Source organism: Hydractinia symbiolongicarpus, chromosome 13 (assembly GCF_029227915.1).
Source record: "Hydractinia symbiolongicarpus strain clone_291-10 chromosome 13, HSymV2.1, whole genome shotgun sequence".
In the NCBI taxonomy this organism is placed as follows: Eukaryota; Metazoa; Cnidaria; class Hydrozoa; order Anthoathecata; family Hydractiniidae; genus Hydractinia; species Hydractinia symbiolongicarpus.
Genome location: NC_079887.1, coordinates 16,303,487 through 16,322,092, shown reverse-complemented (window position 1 = coordinate 16,322,092; position 18,606 = coordinate 16,303,487). Strand labels below are relative to the sequence as shown.

General features: G+C 34.6%; 2 protein-coding genes across 2 annotated transcripts; one reads left to right on the top strand and one right to left on the bottom strand.

Moving 5' to 3' along the window:
• Window positions 1-2,232: 2,232 nt before the first annotated feature.
• On the bottom strand, window positions 2,233-14,819 carry LOC130623934 (protein rogdi homolog). The gene is made up of 12 exons (XM_057439485.1): window positions 14,557-14,819; window positions 6,950-7,021; window positions 6,837-6,867; window positions 6,560-6,617; window positions 6,170-6,224; window positions 5,742-5,825; window positions 5,565-5,660; window positions 5,278-5,376; window positions 4,370-4,483; window positions 3,751-3,791; window positions 3,407-3,449; window positions 2,233-2,626 (listed from the first exon to the last, which is right to left on the bottom strand). Exons 1-12 carry the CDS (start codon window positions 14,608-14,610, stop codon window positions 2,492-2,494), a joined length of 882 nt encoding a protein of 293 aa, XP_057295468.1. The 5' UTR covers window positions 14,611-14,819; the 3' UTR covers window positions 2,233-2,491.
• A 19-nt stretch (window positions 14,820-14,838) lies between these two features.
• Window positions 14,839-17,296, top strand: LOC130623937 (MIF4G domain-containing protein A-like). The gene is made up of 3 exons (XM_057439487.1): window positions 14,839-14,989; window positions 15,987-16,642; window positions 17,005-17,296. Exons 1-3 carry the CDS (start codon window positions 14,953-14,955, stop codon window positions 17,188-17,190), a joined length of 879 nt encoding a protein of 292 aa, XP_057295470.1. The 5' UTR covers window positions 14,839-14,952; the 3' UTR covers window positions 17,191-17,296.
• The last annotated feature ends 1,310 nt before the right edge of the window (window positions 17,297-18,606 follow it).

Below are 18,606 nucleotides of genomic sequence, written 5' to 3'. Positions count from 1 at the left end.
TCATTCTCACGGGGCCATCCGGAAGGAAGATACTTTGGATCAGGAAGTACAACACCAGATTCACTGACTGTAAGCTTAACCTGGTAATCTTTATGTTAAGCTATCTCTACCTCCTCTGCTGTTTTGATGACGGGAACATTATTTTCGCTAGCTTCAAACACCCTAGCTACTAATTCGCATTTTCTCCCGCTAACCTTCAGACCTCTCAATCTCAAATACCTCTTTAACTCGTCTACCTTCATCTTCTCTATCATTTCAAACTCCATACTTATCTAACAACACTAACTACTCAAAACAACTTTCTTTCCTCCTTCCTTCTTGTGCAACTAAGACTAATTTCGGTTAGTTTTGTTTACCCCAAACTCGTCCCAGTCTTTTTATTAACGCGGTCTCACGCTATGTTGAATTGGTGTATTCATTACCGACTGAGTTAAACAGTGCAACTTGCTATTTTTAGATGAAATAATTGTTGTATTTCCTTCAATAGATACCTTCCTCTCGCACCTAAAATTTAAAGTTCGCAATAAAATATTGCGTCGTTTTTTTAATATTTATCACATGTTCTGACAACTGGTCAGGATTGTGAGATGTGAGATCAATACGCACGTGGTAGACCTTATGAAACATTTCTCAATCCATATCTTAGTTTTCATCTTTGATTGTTTTTAACGGGTCTTTTGATCCCAGAAAAGGTCGTATAAAGAGTGTATACGCTCAGTTAAGATATATCAAATTCAACAAATCTCCCACCCACACGCTTAAATAAGTACCCCGCCCTGGAAATAGCGCCCTTATATTTTAAAAAAAGAAAGAAAACCATGCTTTACTTTAAATTGAAATGTTGAGGGAAGTTACGGCCACTGAATTTCTGTTTCTAACCTAAAAAATATCTGCAGATATTGTGAAATGATAGCGTATTCGTCTTTTAGTTACAAGGTTGCGGATTTAAGTCCCCGCTTTGTGAATCAAAATAAAAAAATCCGTTGAAACAAAGTTGAGCTATCTGCGCCATTTCAATAAGAAAAAGGAAAAATGGTCCTGGAAACAAGGTTGTAGATTGCTCCAAGTGTGGCTAGCTCAGCCGAAAACTGGTGTGTGGGAGGTGATAATTAAATATAACGATCTGTTAGATATTTATAGTAAGAGGGGGAGCCAGTGGCGTGTTAATTTAAATCAAATAAGTTTAAAGATCATATTGAGTAAAAAGGTGTGTTGCACAATTCTTTCGGTTGTTGCTGATTTTTTAAATTTAGGCAGTTGCTTTCCATCGAAATTTTAGCTTTATGTAGCTGTATTTTAGATGCATTTTGAAAGTTACTGTTTACCGCAAGTTATCAGTATTTTCGCAAATGTCTTTCGCGAAATATTCCAAAATGTCAATTCGCGGGTGTTGATCTAAAACTACAAGTTAAAATTTCACGGAGATAGGAAGAGTTCTGGTACACAGCTAAAAATTCGAAGAAAAAGAAATCTTAAATTCTAACCACTTTTCACAACCAGTGTCTCTTTGGAAATGAAACGAGGTGAGTTCATCACTACAGACATTGATTTTAAAAAGAAATAATTTGGGGCGCGGATCTAAGAATGATAGAAATTAGTCTCATTTTAAATACAAACATGCATTTCTACAGTATTTCTGGCATAGTTGTTATTTTTTAAAAATTGTTTTAACCACCCGATATTTTATAATTTTAATGAGCGAACCCATATCTAGACGTTTACTCAAGCGAATAGGTTCACATTTACAACCATGTTGACGTATTATTGAAATATGATTTCTTAAAATTTCCAAAACAGAATAGACTGACCAATGTTCCACAATCGGTAAGCTGCGAAAGCCTTTCTTTCACAGACGTTCAAGAATGCGATTGTCGCAATTTTTGCAAAGTTTAAATAATCAACGCAGTGACACACGGAGGTCCGAAAAATATACCGTGCTAACATCAACAAAAATTAGTATTGTTTAAAGTTTTGTATTTGACCAGATAACGAAGCATCCTCAGTCCGTTTGTAAACACGGACAAGTGAACTTTGACAAAGTCAAAGTGTGTATGCGTAATACGAAAAGAGCGTCAATAATTGCTTGTGGCTACGATCTTCAAAATTTGTCCATTTTCCAAATGTTTTGAACACGATGTTGAAGACAACTGATTTCCACATATAGAGGCTAAAATTGAAAGTTTTGGCCTTTACATTTGCTGTCGGGGTAACTGAAGGTAAAGAAAAAAAATGTTGTTTTTTATTTCTTTTCTTTAAAAAAAATTAAAATTCAGCATTAAATTATATATTCTATTTGGCACAGTGTTTGCCTATGCACTGTATGCGACATACGTTATGCGACATATGCGAAATACGCTATGCGACATCGGTGAGACCGCAGCATCGCCATGATTACAATTGTCTTGGTAAGCCTGGAGCAGCTACATCATCGAAAAGCATATCAACACGCAAACTCGTTCAACACTCGAATCTTTTTTAATTTCTTGAGTCATCATAAATACTTTGCTCGAAGATTAGGAAGCATGGTTTGAAAAATATTTATTTTATCATTAAGTTGTTGACATATCTGTTGCGCTGTGTTTATCCACACAATCAAATCTTTTAACCATGGCACGGTGCAGATGATCTGAAAAAAAAGGATAGCGTAAATGAAAAGTCGCTACTCATCGATGTTTTAGTATTCGTGGCCACCATTAAATAAATTACGAAAAGGAATTTTGGCGGGAAGAATAATTAGTGGAAGGCAAAACTTGGCGGAAATTTGACAGATAGCAGAAATTCTAGATTTTTTAAAATTGATAGAGAACGAAAAATAATTAGGTGAGATGGGAATTTAATATGGCGGATTTTTGTCAAAACCGCTAAAACTGACAAATTTTTCTGCCGCCAAATTCCTTTAAAGCAATAGATTTCCTAATATCACAGAAACTGTCCCGGTGAACAACCAAGCCATCTTTGTTTCAAAATATGGATTTAGACAAAAAAAACTTCAAGGAAAGATACAATAAACAATAAAATAAAAGTTGGGCTATCCAGCAAGCTCATTTGTAAAGAAGCAGTCTTTTGAAGCACATTTAATGTCTTTTTTAAGTACTATACTGGAAAATGACAAAATGTTTTGCAGTACAATCAAGCATCAATTTTTAATTTAACTTTTTTAAGCCTTTTCAGTATAAGTGGTCATCCAGCTTATAAAAGAGTTTAAAATTGATAACATGTCTAAGCTTCATTTTCCTTAGGGTCTCCCAAACTCTCTTTCTCTCTTTTTTTCTCTGATTTAGATTCGCATTCCTGGGTTCCTGAATTATTTCAAATACACTTATAGCTTTTACCACACAAGATCAAATCACCAACTACTTATACGACTGATTGATTGCAAAAAAAAAAGAGAAGCAACGCTACGAACCTCGACTTTATTGATTACTTCAAACCATTTACCGCTGCTTTCGCTAAACAAAACAAACCCGTGAATAAAAATTAAGGTGAATATGCAATGTCGCAAAGTGATAGTATGTTATGTTGCATCGGACTGATAACGCAGTCGGCCAGACAAAAGCGAGTGGTTGTGGGTTTGAATGCCTATCGATTATCTTTTCGGCACTCGAGAAACTAATTTACAGGTAAAGTGAATGACGTGAAAGTTACAACTACATTGAAGTTTTATATGGAGATTTTTATACAGTTTAATTCTGAAAATTTCAACACTCTCTCCCCCTTTAACAGTTAAAACAAGTACCAGTAAAAACTTACAAGGCATATCCAACTGATGCATGGTCCAGCTGAATACTTTTCTAAAACAACAAAAAGAACGAATCTTGGTTATATTCAACAATGGAACACAAAAGAATTTAGTGTTCCATTGTTGCGTTTTGTGTTCCAATTGAATATTGTAACACCTTACTGACCCTACCCTTGTGACCCTTACTTTACAGCCTAAGTGAAGGCCTTCAATTAAGGCCGACGTATAATCTAAGCTATATGTAAATTTTTATTGGTTTAGGAAAAAGTAAAAAAAACCGGTAGCTGATGATGTCCGTAAAAAGTTCGTGGACATTTGAAGGAATCTAAGAACTTTTACAATGAATGCACAACAAAATGTAATTTTCACAAAAAATATTTCCATTAAAGTTGGTTTAAGGTCACATTTCTTTTTGTGAATAAAACCGACGTTCAAATTTCTGATCAGCCTTAATTTTTCGTCGGCTAAAATCTTTGACACCCTAAAATTTTGTCATTTAGTGCTGACAAAATTTTTTCATTTAGTGCTGACAAAATTTTTTCATTTAGTGCTGACAAAATTTGAGCCAATAGAATATTCATACTGCCCCTAATATATTATCTATAACACTAACAAATTCCAAGAATATACCTGGCTGGCTGGAGCAGTTAGTATGTTCAACACATACACAGAAAGAACAAGTTTGTCGCAGTTGACATGAAACGAAATCAACAACTCCTCTGGGACAGGCGGATTCAACACTTTCTAAAGAAATTATGAAGTAATTCGCAACAACTAAGATACACACATAAAGGTAACAAAAAGGATTATTCACTATGACAATAATTAACGTTAACAGAACGGATAAACAACGCGAAGTTGCCACTCTATTTAAATAATTAAAATTAACAGAATTGAGAACTTTTAAGGGAGTTTCAGAAATGGGTAAAATTGGGGACTTTTAAGTAGATTTAAAAATGGGGAGGACTGGGGACTTTTAAGTAGATTTAAAAATGGGTAAAATTGGGGACTTTTAAGTAGATTTAAAAATGGGGAGGACTGGGGACTTTTAAGTAGATTTAAAAATGGGGAGAATTGGGGACTTTTAAGTAGATTTAAAAATGGGGAGAATTGGGGACTTTTAAGTAGATTTAAAAATGGGGAGAATTGGGGACTTTTAAGTAGATTTAAGAATGGGGAGAATTAGGGACTTTTAAGTAGATTTAAAAATGGGGAGAATTGGGGACTTTTAAGTAGATTTAAAAATGGGGAGAATTGGGGACTTTTAAGTAGATTTAAAAATGGGGAGAATTGGGGACTTTTAAGGAGATTTTTTTAGAAATCAAGAAGTTTGCGAATTTTAAATTTATATTTGTTAAGGAGAGAAAAAACAAATTATTGCTGTGCCCAATGAAGTGTAATATGCAATTGAAAAATTAACACAAGATTTTACTAATAACATAACTTTCTGTTCGAATTAAATGGTTATGAGGTGTGGCAATCTTGTCACGTGACAACCCTATTTAATGATACTAGGTTATTCAAACATTGATGCATACCTGTGCATTGATACACATCAATTCAGAAAGTGGTTTCTTTTCTGGTACAATCAGACATGCTTTTGCGCGTCCCAATGATGACATGATTTTATTTATCAACTACAAAAAGATAAGCCTAATATTATACAGAAAAGCAAATTGAATGAGAGGCTGCCAAAAAAAAATATGATCATTTTAAACTAAATACAGTCTTTTTCTTTGTTTAAAAACAAAACCAACCACTGCAACTGAATTGATACCTTATCTTACAGGTTGTGTTACTTTTGTAGTATCTGAAGAACACGAACCTCCATTACTTGCTTGCCACAAGTAGAATTCCCACAGTACTCCTGCTCTTTAATTTCATCCAACGCCATTTCCAAGTGGTTGCTTGCATCTTGTAACTACAAAGAAGAAACGGAAACAATTTCAAAAAATTTGGCTACGAAGTCAACAAAAATAGGAATTATATTTAATATTATTACTTGTGGCAACTTCCAGGGACATTGCTCGAATATGAAGCTCCCAATACCTGAACTGGATAATTTTGGAAATTTAAAACGCAACTCCTAGATGCAAATAAACAAATATTTTTTTTAAGTCATACAAAAGTAAAGCCGCAGTCGAACCCACTACACCACGTGCGGCAATATATTAACGACGAAAGTGGCTGAGTTAGGCAGATGACAGATACATGCACAACCATGGCACAATTTTGTGTTGCAATGTACAGATAAGTAACTAGTGCTAATAAAATTCCTTTAAACATCTGGAGTTTTTTGTCTAAGTTCAGCTGGTACAAATGGACACATAAATAACAAGCAAGTAAAATGTAAAACAAAATAAAGTAAGCATTGCAAGTGAACATTTTCATTAAAGAGACATCACATAACAAAATCAGAATGTTACATACAGCTTTAATGACGCTATCTCCTGATATATTGATCAATCCTTTCACAGCATCAGAGCTAAATGTGTTATGTTAACAATTACAATCTTGTATGTATAAATATGAAATAAGGTGACCAAAAAACATTACAAAAGAACGTCAATACGTTTTTTTATTTGTTAATCACCCTTAAACAGAAATTAAGTCCTGATTTGTTCTTTCTGTAAAGAAATTCTACAAATATATGCAATGTAAATTCCTGATCAGACATCTCAGGGCACAAATTTGGTCGTTATAGCAGTTTGACTATTTATATAACATTGAAAATTACGACATACATTGCTACCTTTCTAACAATATATAATCTTTTTAAAAGAGAACAACATATATACCAAAACGAGAAAGAAAACATACTTAGGTAGTGAAAGCAGGAAGTTGTTCCCTTTTGCAATATGAGCTGCTCCAGGAATACCTGTGTGCAAAGAAGGTAAAACGTTCCAGATGCATGAGAAAACATGCCGTAATTTATTACAATGTAAAACCTTTTTAATTGAATGTTGAAACTACTATTTAAGGAGTCTCACTGAGTTGTTAATAACAAAAATAGCATAATTGTGCGCTCACATTGTAAACTCTTACACAATGGAAAGTGATTCTGATGCAGACACACAAAAACAAAAAAGTACGTTACCTGCACCTGATTTAAATTTTGTAATACTTGTCTAAAGGAAAAACACAATTTGAATGTTAAAAGTATATACATATAAAATGTCGTAAAATAAGGATATGGTTATGATCTTTTACCTGAATGATAGTTTTTAATTGGTCAAAAACAGATGGGATTTCTTCTGCTAAAAGCCAATTGAATTCAAGTCTCTAAAAAATTGTGCAAAAGTTGTTATTTATTAGCTTCAAAAAATAGATTATATTTAAAAAAGATATCCTGGAAATCAATCAATTAAAGATGCACTATTGTGTAAAATTCAAGACAAGTGTTTGCAGTTTTAAGATCAACGTTATGTTGTGTCACCCTTGTTACTTGGGCAACAATAACTGTATTACACGTTTTAAAAAAAACTGAATAGTCGCCTTCCAAAAAAATTAAGAACTTTTACTAAAGTTGTACAAATGTAAAATTTTAAAGTAAAATGTTTTTCACGTATGCCTCTCATCAATCACCATAGTAACAATTACACTTAAAACAGCCGAAAAAAGGTATTATTTATCTTTTGTTGTATATCTGTTGATGAAAGTCTGTTTCAAAATCATGTTTTCGATTAAACACCCCCTAATTTAACATACTGTTTAAGAATTTTTTTGGTAAAATGACCTCAGAATTCAAGAAACTTTCACTAGTTTGCCATTTGCTTGGTTTCTTATATTTGAATAAGTTTGCATTTCATTTTTTTCTTCTTAATTATTTTTGAAGCTCCAATTTAGCTCCATTCTGATCTCAGCCTTTCTAATTCACTTTTTTCCGCGTCGACAAAAAATTGCCCACATGAATTCCATTTTTACTGTTTCACGTCGATAATTTACTTTTCCACATCAGCAAGTGCTGAAATAAACTTTCATTCTTACATATAATAATTTTTAAAGAACTTTGTATCGCAAACATAGCTAGGCCTGCCTAATGATGAGAAGGTTGGTACGTGGCTGTCTCCTGTTTTTGCTTATCTCTCTCCTTTCTTATGAGGACGCAAAACACCTAACTTATCTTGTTTTGCTTTTAATCTTCTGTCATATTGTTCCGTACAAACTGTTTCTAAATCTGTATAGTATAGAGTATTTTTGACAAAAAACACACTTTAAAACTTGTCTGGGCAAGTGAGGAGCAAGCCGTTTTTTGGTCCTAAAACTAGCATTTTGTAGTGTCCTCCGTATTTAGCTTTGTATATCTTTTTTTATGTTTACCTTAATCCAGAAAATTAATGAAAGACAAAATAAAGGCGCACTTTGAAAATTTGCGTTAATTAAATGCCCCTTATTAAATTGTAACGTAAATATCTAGGATTTTAAGTTTAAAATTATATTTCTTAGCAAATGCAGAGTATACACACACACACACGTATACTTTGTTCTCCTTCTGTTTACCTAACGTAAAAAAAATGGCTATCGTATTGATACGGTTTACTTACCTGATGTGATTAAGTCATTTTAGAGGGCAGTCAATATTGGAAACGTCTTGAAAAAAAAAGAAACTGGTTGTCAATAAACCCATCTTCAAAGGAAAGATGAAAAAGTACATTGAATTTTGTTTTTCCTGATTCAAGTTATTATTCGTAAAGTTGGCCGAGCTAAATTGGGTTAAATAAATTATTTTCTATAAGTTGTAGATATTTGCTTTAATTTCCTTATTGAAGATATCATTTCGGTTTGCCTGTTCAGTATTCATGTTACTGTGGAAAGTTTATCATTTCTTGAACATGATAGTTTAGTAGGCGACATTTCGGGAGATCCTTCTCCCATCATCTGGCAAAGTAAAATAATGTTGAGCATGTATTTATATAATTTCAGAGGATCGAAATTCATAAAAATTAACCAATCAGAAACGAGATGATAATTACAGTTAATTACGATAATTAACATTTTCGAACCTAGATGTAGGTAACTACTTCTTCTGTAGGGTTGGTAACCAAATCTCAGGAAGTTGATACGAGATGCTGTTTATGTGTTTGTTACGTCAACACTGTTGATGGTTTCTTTAATCTTTCTGGCCGTTATTCTGGATTCTCTGTCAATGATTTTCTTCTCATCCCAATTAAACTGATGACTTTTGCTCCGGCTGTGGTCCGCAATTTCGTTTTTCTTCACATCTCCGTTTCTCACTGTGTGCATATGTTCTTGTACTCGTTGCTTAAAATTTCTTTTTGTTTCGCCTATACACAGTGCATCACAATCTTTACACGGGATTTCGTAAACAACATTGCTTTGTTCTTCCAGGTTTATTTTGTCTTTTGGTTTAGACAAAGTGCTTCTTAGGGTGTCTTTAGAGTTAAGAATGCATTTGATCCTGTTAATTTTGTAACTGTTGATTTTGTGCCTAATTATAAGCGTCCTGAAATAAGGTATTTGAGGCTTGTATGATCCTTCTCAAGACAAAATGTTTATCAGAGGTGTGTCATAAAACCAAATACCAAATATTCAGCTATACTTTACTATAAACTGTCTCAAGATGCCATCTCATGTCATACTTTTGTTTCATCAAGATTGCATTATTTAATACAAAATTAAAAGGAAGAAGCAAAACGTTAATGGACCTATACACCTGGATTTAAAACATTTAAAAACCATACTTTAGAACCGCTTTTGCTCATTTTGCGCTTAAATTTGCCATTTTTGAGCCAATAACATTTTTTCTATAAAAACTGCCTTTGTCACACTCAAGGGTCTATTGTTCTCTATCTTTTTGCAAAAAATCAGAAAACACTAATGATCCCTTTCTGAGAAAAACTGGTAACAGACGGGCAGATGGACGGACGGACACAGGTCATTTTATAGGATCTCACCTGTACCAGGTGTAGATATTTTTATACGAACAAAGGTTGCTGACCAAAGACAAACTGCACCACTAATTTCATCAAGTTTATTAGGAAAATGTGACCATTTAGAAAATTAATAGCAAATCATGGGGAAAGGTTCGTGACGCTTAGAGAATTTTGTCCGTTAATATTTGCCCCAATCCACTTAGCAGATCTTTTCCTTACAGCTTTTATTTTCACCTGCACTGTATGCCATTTTGTGTTTTAAGAACACTACGTAATTTGAAACGGCACACATTTTTACTTTTAAGGGCTAAAATATACTATCGCTTTTCAATGATATATCAGCGGATGCAGCTATTTGTTGTTTTTCTGGAGTTTATATTCACTCATAATGTTCTAAAAAAGAAATAGAAGAAAGGTTCAGGAAAGATTTTGGTAACGCAATGAACATCTTTGATGAACTCACCTCAACCCCCAAGCCCTTAGTGTGACAAACCTTCCTTGTCGCTTGTCACTTAATCGTGACACAGGAGGGTACTTTTCGAATTAAATTAGCAGTTGTCCTCCGAAACCGCCTGCGCTATCCTGAACTCGCCCTGGGCATTCCCAAAATGCAATGCAGACAGTTCTTTTGAGAACTTTGGTACCACATTGTAATTTTTTTTAATTTTTATAGTGTTTTGAATCATCTGTGGTAAATCTTTGAGTGTTTTTGTGGTATAAATTTGAGTGTTTTTTTTTGGCCTAATCTGTATTTTTTGTTGTTGCTTATTCGCTCTTTTGAAGTCCAGTCTTCCTTACTTCTCTTTGTACAGATAATCCTGTTATTTTGCGACTAAATCATAGTTAAACCTTGTGCGTGATTTTTAAAATCCGCAAACGTCCATATATTTCAAATGTTTTTTTCTAAGAAAAAAAAATGATTATATCGATATTAAACAGTCATGGCAGCATTTAAAAGGGAAATAAGGAACCTACTGGAGCAAAAATAAGCTTTAACATGACTTGGCAAAGCTACAGTTTTGTCAAGAAACTTTGCTTTCTTCTTTGGAACTTGTTTCTTTTTCACATTCGCAATAAAAAATTTCAGCCCCTTTCTTTCTATGGAAACATTTTTGATGCTTTAAACTATTATCAAGAGTACAAGGACCTTACTTCACCTACCACCCGCATCTTTTTGCCTGCCACGCAATTGGTAAAGCTGAAAGGGATCACCACCGAAAAGGTCTATAGGTTACCTGGGTACGAGTTTTAATCCCATTATAAAATATTAAAAGACAGAACACATAGGGCGAAGCAACAATATTCAGTTAAGAAAATCTCTTGTTTGAAAATGAGCTTTGCTATAGCAACTTGTTGAAAAAAAACTTCTTTTGAAAGAAAAAGGTCGGCCTACTACAATTTTATGTGCCCAGCAGATTTTTTTTAATGTCTGTTTTGGGTTGTGTTTTTCGGGCATTAATCTATGCAGGTTTTTTACTTAAATATGTTTTAAAGAAACTCTGAACTTGCCTGAAAATGCCAGCACTTTTTACAGCATATATATATATCTAGCTACACCTTAACGGCACCCTTTTGTCGCAGTGACACTTAGATAGATAGATAGATATTTTTTTCATATTTTACATGGCTAGCCTCACACATATCGAGGGATATACCCTGTCTATTATTTCCAGGAGGGGCCATGGCATAGATGGAGAGTCCTAGAGTATTTAATGCTCATTTTGAGCCACGCAGATCCAATTAGAGCCCCACTCTACTAGACAACTCCCGGCAACATCCAACGGCCCACACAGTGTGCCATCTTCCCAATTTCCCTCACATGGCTTGGGTTAACCCGGGGCTATGGTAACATTCACTCGCCCATGTTGAATCGCCGTCAAGAGGAATCGAACCCCGGTCTCCCGCACAGAGTACGAGAGCTATAACCACTAATCTACGGCGCCAGTTCGGATGATACCCTCTCCTTTCAGTGTTGATGTCAATGGTGTATAAATTAAACTATTGCAAATTAATGAATAATAAATAATGACAATCTGCCACATGGTTTTAAAAAGTTCTGCTGAAACTTCCTTCGCCGGCTTTTTGCGGAGAGAAGCGGAGCCCATTTCCTCATTAAATAAGCCAAATATAAAAGAAAAAGGAAGTACGGTGGAGAGTATATAGGATTTCTATACGATTTCCGCGCCTCGTCCCCCTATACATCAAAAATATCCAAAATTCGGCCGTTTTTGAGTCAGTTTCCCAGCGATTTAATATGGTCATTCTTAATTACATTTTTTAGTAAGCGAGACAATATGTTTTTAGCACGGCGATGGAGTTTTTGTTGTTTTTTAACCAAGCGTAAATGATGCTGTTTCCAGTTGAGATTAAGTTTGCCTACAATTTTTAGCCACGTGATACACATATTAATTTTACTAATATCACATGACTTTTTTCTCGGACATATAGCGCGTCAAACTCAAACTTTCGTTAATCTAAGCTATATCGCAACTGACGGAAGGGCTTGTTCAAGAAAATGAAGAAAGGGTATGTTTAGCTCGCTTGTATATCACTTTTTTTTTACATGTAATGAACCCATTCTTATTCTCACTCACACCTAAAGCTAGCTAGCTTGAAACTGCAGATTTAGATAGAATAATAATAGAACTTAGATAGCATTTAGCTACCTAGCTACTGTAAGAGTTAGCTAGCATAAAACAAACAAACAATGCAATATAGCTAGCATAAAACTAGCTACAAAGCTTGCAGAAAATTAACTACTTAGCTGGGATAGAACTACCCATGTAGCTAGCAATAAATTGCTATTTTTGCTGGCATAAAATCAGCAACATAGCTAGCATAGAAAAATTGTTTGAGACTGATTTTCTACCTATCCTCTATCTAGCTAGCTATTATACATATATACTACACAGTGAGTGAGATAATTCTACTCTGTAGGAATGTCCCATCATACAGCTTGTTCTAGCTACAATCGTCCACAAAATGGCCAAACATAGCCAGCTAGATATTTTGCGGATAGTAAATGTTTATATACAGGTATGTCACGTGTAATTGTTTACGTTGCTTAGCCACAAATGGGCAGTTCTTAACATTAAGGGGGAATAGAGAGCTATATTTTCGTGGACGGTTGTAGCTAGCTATATATTGTACACTGAGCATACATCAGTGCGGCTTAAGTTGCAGAAGCGAAAATTATTTCAATATATATATATAGATAGATAGATGTAGATGTAGATGTAGATAGATAGCTCGTTCAATTGTCAACATGTATTGAAAATCTGCAAGTGTATTCATTATTTTTTACCTAATTTCACGATATGTATACAAATAATGTCCCAATAATTTCTGTTTTTGTAACTTGACCCGATCCTTACACATGTGGCTCTAATGATGTTTTTGTTCAGTCTGGAATAAGAGATTTTTATCCTACTGTCATGAAAACTTGTTTGCAAACAAAACATATACTGCTATTTGATTTTTAGCTGCACAGGCTAACAACAGGCTGTTTCCGCTGTGTTTTTTTAAACCGAAGTTGCAGTAAAGGTTTTTTTAAAAATGTATTACGGCTGTCCGATTTTATGATTAATTTTTGATCTAGCACAATGTTACAAAAACTTTTCCGCAAAATAAAAGTGCTGCATGATTGTTTTAGTTGTGTAGGATAACAACAGGGTGTTTACTGTCTGTTTATTTGAACCAAAGTTTTTCGGATGTGCGCCACAGTATATTTGTACTAATCACTCAGCCTAGTGTTAACGACAAGCTATTACCTGTGTTTCTATTTAACAGAAGTTGTGCTAAAGTTTTTTTGAAAGGGTTTGTTTACCTATACTAATGGCACACCACAGATTAAAGTACATATATATTTTAAGTTTTACCGGGAACATTTTGTGAAACAGTTTTCGCTATGACATGGCACAATATGTAAATTGTGTTTCTATTCAAGCTAAAGTTGAAGGAAATATATATTTTGTGAATCTGAAAAATATAATTACACACCCGACACACCTTAAATGTTGTGTGTTTCACTCGATTTATGATTGTGTGGTACAGTTTAAAATTTGTATTAATTGTTCCATCAAGCGTTTAACGCCAGGTAACACAGTTACTTGTGGCTTAACCAGCGTAAATTCCTAAGTGTATATAATACTCACCTGTAAAGTTTTGTATATATATTTATGTTTATGCCCTGCTGGTCTAATGGCTATGACACTCATGCAAATGAGAGATCCAGGTTCAAATCCTGGACAGGGCTAGGAAAAACATAATTATCTTGCACCTACAACAACCAGGTTTTCATATAATAGGTAATCTTTAAGTAAGACTTCTCTGATTATTTCTATATCTTGACTTTTTAATGTTGTTGTCATTGGAACCAAGTTAATCTCAGATTTATCAAAAAATGATATGTCGTTATGACCGATTGTTTAAATACTTGTAATGGCTATGATTCACTGTATATTGACCTGAGATAAATTTGATAATATTGAGTATACGCAATCTTTGAGTTGTAAGGTGGAGATTCTCTATTAAAGTCATGCACCCCTGCCTTGCCGTTCCATTGCCTTGCCAGCACTGACCGTGCCTTTCTTTGCCTACCCTTCCTATGCCTTTTCTGGTGCCTGCCTACTATGTCCTTGCCTGTGCCTCCCATGCCTTGCCTACCCCTGCCTTCCTGATTCCTCTTCCTATTTCCTTGCCTGCCTTTGCCCTTTCCTTGCCGTGCTTAATGCCTTTGCCTTGGCAACCTCTCCGCAACACTTTCTATATTGATATTTACTGCCCAAAAATAGCTATAGCTAGCTAGGTACCAAAATGCACACAGCGAAAAAACATATATATAATTACGTTCAGCTATAATAAACCAATATTTTAAAATAATAAAAATTCGTTAAAAATATAAATGTGCACAAAAATAGCTACCAAAACTCTCTGTTCTTCATCCTCCACCGCTTCTGCCTCCGTTCCCGCAGCCATGGTTATTTGTTTTGAAAGTGATGTCCTGTGGTGCCGACCTGCAACTGTCACCCTTATCGGGTTTGATCGGCACACAAAAAAATCAATGATCTCTTTCTGAAAAGCTATTTAGATTAAAGAATATAAAAATTAGTAGTATAGAATTTATAATATATTAAAAATAACAATTTGTGTCTCCTTTTAGTCACAAAATTCTGTGACTATAATCCGATTTGGTCCGACCCGATTTTTAACACAGAAAGTACACATACTGTGTGCGGACGTTGCGGAACAACTGCTATTGAAGGTTGAGCGCCGAGTTTGTTGTTCTTTTCTTTGGGAAAAACAATCTCCAACCCAAGAATGGCAACGATTGGTCGAGGAAGAGGACGAGGAAGAGGTAAGTAAAAATTTATTCTTTGCAAATTTGAATTTGGCATTGTTTAAGGGCGACATGGGGAGAAGACGACTGAGATGCTGAGAAGAAGGTCGTATCTAAATCATCCTGATAGATAGATAGATATGCATATTTTACATGGCAAGCCTCACAAATATCAAGGGATATACCCTGATGGAGAGTCCTAGAGTATTTAATGCTCATTTTGAGCTACGCAGACCCAATTAGGGTCTGCGCTCTACTAGACAACTCCCGGCGACATCCAACGGCCCACACAGTGTGCCATCTCCCCAATTTCCCTCACATGGCTTGGGTTAACCCGGGGCTATGGTAACATTCACTCGTCCACATTGAGTCGCTGTCAAGAGGAATCGAACCCTGGTTTCTCGCACAGAGTACAAGAGCTATAACCACTAATCTATGGTTATGACGGAGGGTTGTAAACGAAATGCCCACTTACGGCCAGGGATTTAAATTATGTATGTATAACTTCCTTTCTTTTGTACAATGCTATATGTTAATTCTTTTTTGCAACACTTAAAAACCTTTTAGCGTCAAAAAAAATGAAGTCTATCAATTCAACTCTGTGTGAATGAACACTTGGTGCTGTCCTCTAACCACCTCAATAACAGTTCCTTACCCACATAGACACAAGAACTTTCCACAGTAGAAATTAAATTGGCACCCTAATACGGTCACACAAATTGTATTTTAATGCTTTAAACATTGTAAAGTTTCGTTTTAATAATAAGTATATCGTAATCACAACCAGTCTTTATTGCTTTCTTTGTCTTTGTGTTCATTCTTTTTTCTTTAGTCTATCAAATCAGCACAGCCTTGTAGTTATTTGCATTAGTTGCATTTTTATTCTCAGATTCTTTCACGCAATAAAAGTAGTCTGATCAATGAGTTGAGCCATGCTAGTTTTATAACTTGATTTTGTTAATCATTACTAGCTGCAACAAATAATCTTGTATTCGCTCATCTAATTTCTATTTAGGCGGTGTTTTAAAAGCATTGCAAGATGAAAAGCCAGGACAAAATGCATCAGCTTCTCCAGTCTCTGGTGCACATAGTCAAGCCTCAGGTGCAGGTAGCCCAGTAGCAGTAGCAACTACTAAACTAGAAGCTACAGCGATTGGCCAGCATGAAGACGCTACTGCAAAGCTAGATGTTATTATTACGAGCATGGAATCAATGACTGAATCAGAAATGTTAAGTAAAATTCCTTCTGAGATACAGAAAATTAAAAGTGCTGACAATATGAAAGAATTTGTAAATTTACTCTGCAAAAAATCTTTGAAGGAACCAGACTTTGCTGTGTCAGCCGCAAGACTCTGCAACGAACTGTGGAATGACAACGAACTGAAGTCCCTAGTAAAAGCACCGCTACTTGCAGCAGTTCAGAATAATTATAAGAAAAGGGACAAATTTAAGAAAAAGAAAACAGAGAAATTTTTTGGTTTGTGCGTATTATTATGCGAACTGTATAAGGTCTTGAGAATTAAAGATAGACCACTATGCCCATTAACTTCTCCGGTATGTCAAATGTTAAAGGAATTGATTGAACAGCCTACGCAAATTTCCAGCGAAGATGTTTTTTATTTCTACCAAGAATTGGAAAGTGTTGGTCAAATCATTCAGAATGAGGACCAGGCAAGTTAATTTTTTCAGGAAAAGGAGGTTCTTTTTTCTATATAACTGAAGTGAATTAAATTTTGTGGAAATTAATTTTCCCGAATTTTGCGAGTATTTCTCAATGTAAATTACAACCTTAGACGTCTCTATTATATGTCTCCTTATAAATTTATATTTTATGTCTCCTCGAAAAAACGATATATCGAGCAAAATGTCAAATTCTTTTCTTTTTTTTTTAAATATAATTCTCGCAACATATCAGGATTTGTGAACTTCGTAATTGTTTTTTGGAAAAATATCTTTGAAAAATTCCCTTAAAGTACCTTGTCAATGGTACAAAAATGAGCAATCTAAGCAATTGTTGTTATTCAATTTTTTAGAACAAAATGGATGACATAATCAACACCGCTCGACAAATAGCTATTTCTTCTCAAAATTTATCACCCGCAGTTCGATGTAGGTTGATACAATTGATTGAATTGCATGCAGCAAACTGGAAAATGTCTGACGAACTCATAGTCATGTATGAAGATCTACAACAAGACCTCCTCTGTCAAGAATCGTAAGTGGTGGGAATATTACTTTGCCATAAGAAGAGAATACCAAGCAGATACCTTGGACGACACCACTTTTAAGTTCTGAATAATGGGGGAGGGGTTGTTTTTTTAATATCCTTCGCTCTCTTTCAAGCCTCATCCGCCCAACTATATTTTGTTCGAAATGTTTTACAGTTCTCTATTCAAAGAAAATATTTAAATGGTTAATTTTTAATACATTAATCTTGTCAAATTTTGTGTGTAATAATTTTCACGCGGATGACTTTACGGTATAACTTCTCGCGTATGTATCTATTAACGTGAAGTCAAAATGTAGTATTAGTTTACGCGTATAATTTTTTGCCGCTCCATTTCTCTTATTGAGCAGCCCAGATAGATTACGTCATAAAAATCGTCGTTAACGTTAAACATTTTAACAAGGAAGACTTAAACTCACCGTTTTTTTTTTTACTTGCTGGTATTTTAACTAGTTTTAGTAAAATTTTAACCAACCACAAACGGGCAGTGTATTTTTGTCTTCATATTAATACCTCTAGTTTTCGTAATGTGGTGCGATCTTTCTTATCGTGACTAATCTCTTTTTATTGTATGTCTATTTTTAACGTAGAAGGATCTTTCTATCCTTCTAGTTTTAACATATGAATGAGGTGTAGTTTGTATATTGGGTTTTTTTATTTTTTTATTTACGACTCTGTTTAAAATCTAAAAAGTTGTACGTACGCTAGATTAGTCTATTGTTTAAAGAAACACATTAAAAATAAGAAAAATTATGCTTGTCGTTACAACCTGTCTACTTTTTCGCTTTTTCACTATTATTTTGTTATAATGTGCAAGTTATTACTTTCTCTGCCGAACTATTTTAACACTTAGAAGAACCTTCATTTGAATTCTTTTGTAATCTTCAATGTTGTACATCTTCTACTGTTAATATTTCTTAAGGTCTGCGAAAGTTATACGTACCTAACAACTGTCTTTTTTTTCAATGGCTTAAATATATTTAATTATGTTCGCATATAGCTTCTTTTAGTTGTAAGAAATTTTGAATAAAACTAGTCGTTAGTTCGTGGAATAATCTGCCAAAGATATTTCAAGCATCATTAATTCTTGTATCTTTAGCATAAAATGGCAATTTGGCAGCCATTTTGAACAAAAAAGAGTATGGAGAAAGGAGACCAGCCGATAACCCGTGGATAAGTCCACGGGTTTGCCGCCCAATATCTCATTTTGTGTGTCCAGAACACAGCTATCGCTACTGTGATACCATTTTGCGCAGAGGCAGACAAAATACGGGTATTATTAATATAGACTAGTTGTTGCCCGTGGAAAAATCCACGGCTTTGCCCGTCCTTTATATTTACCCATCGCACCAAAGTGGATAAAATTATATCGCATTTGATATTCGTGTTTCCGTAACATCATTTTCTA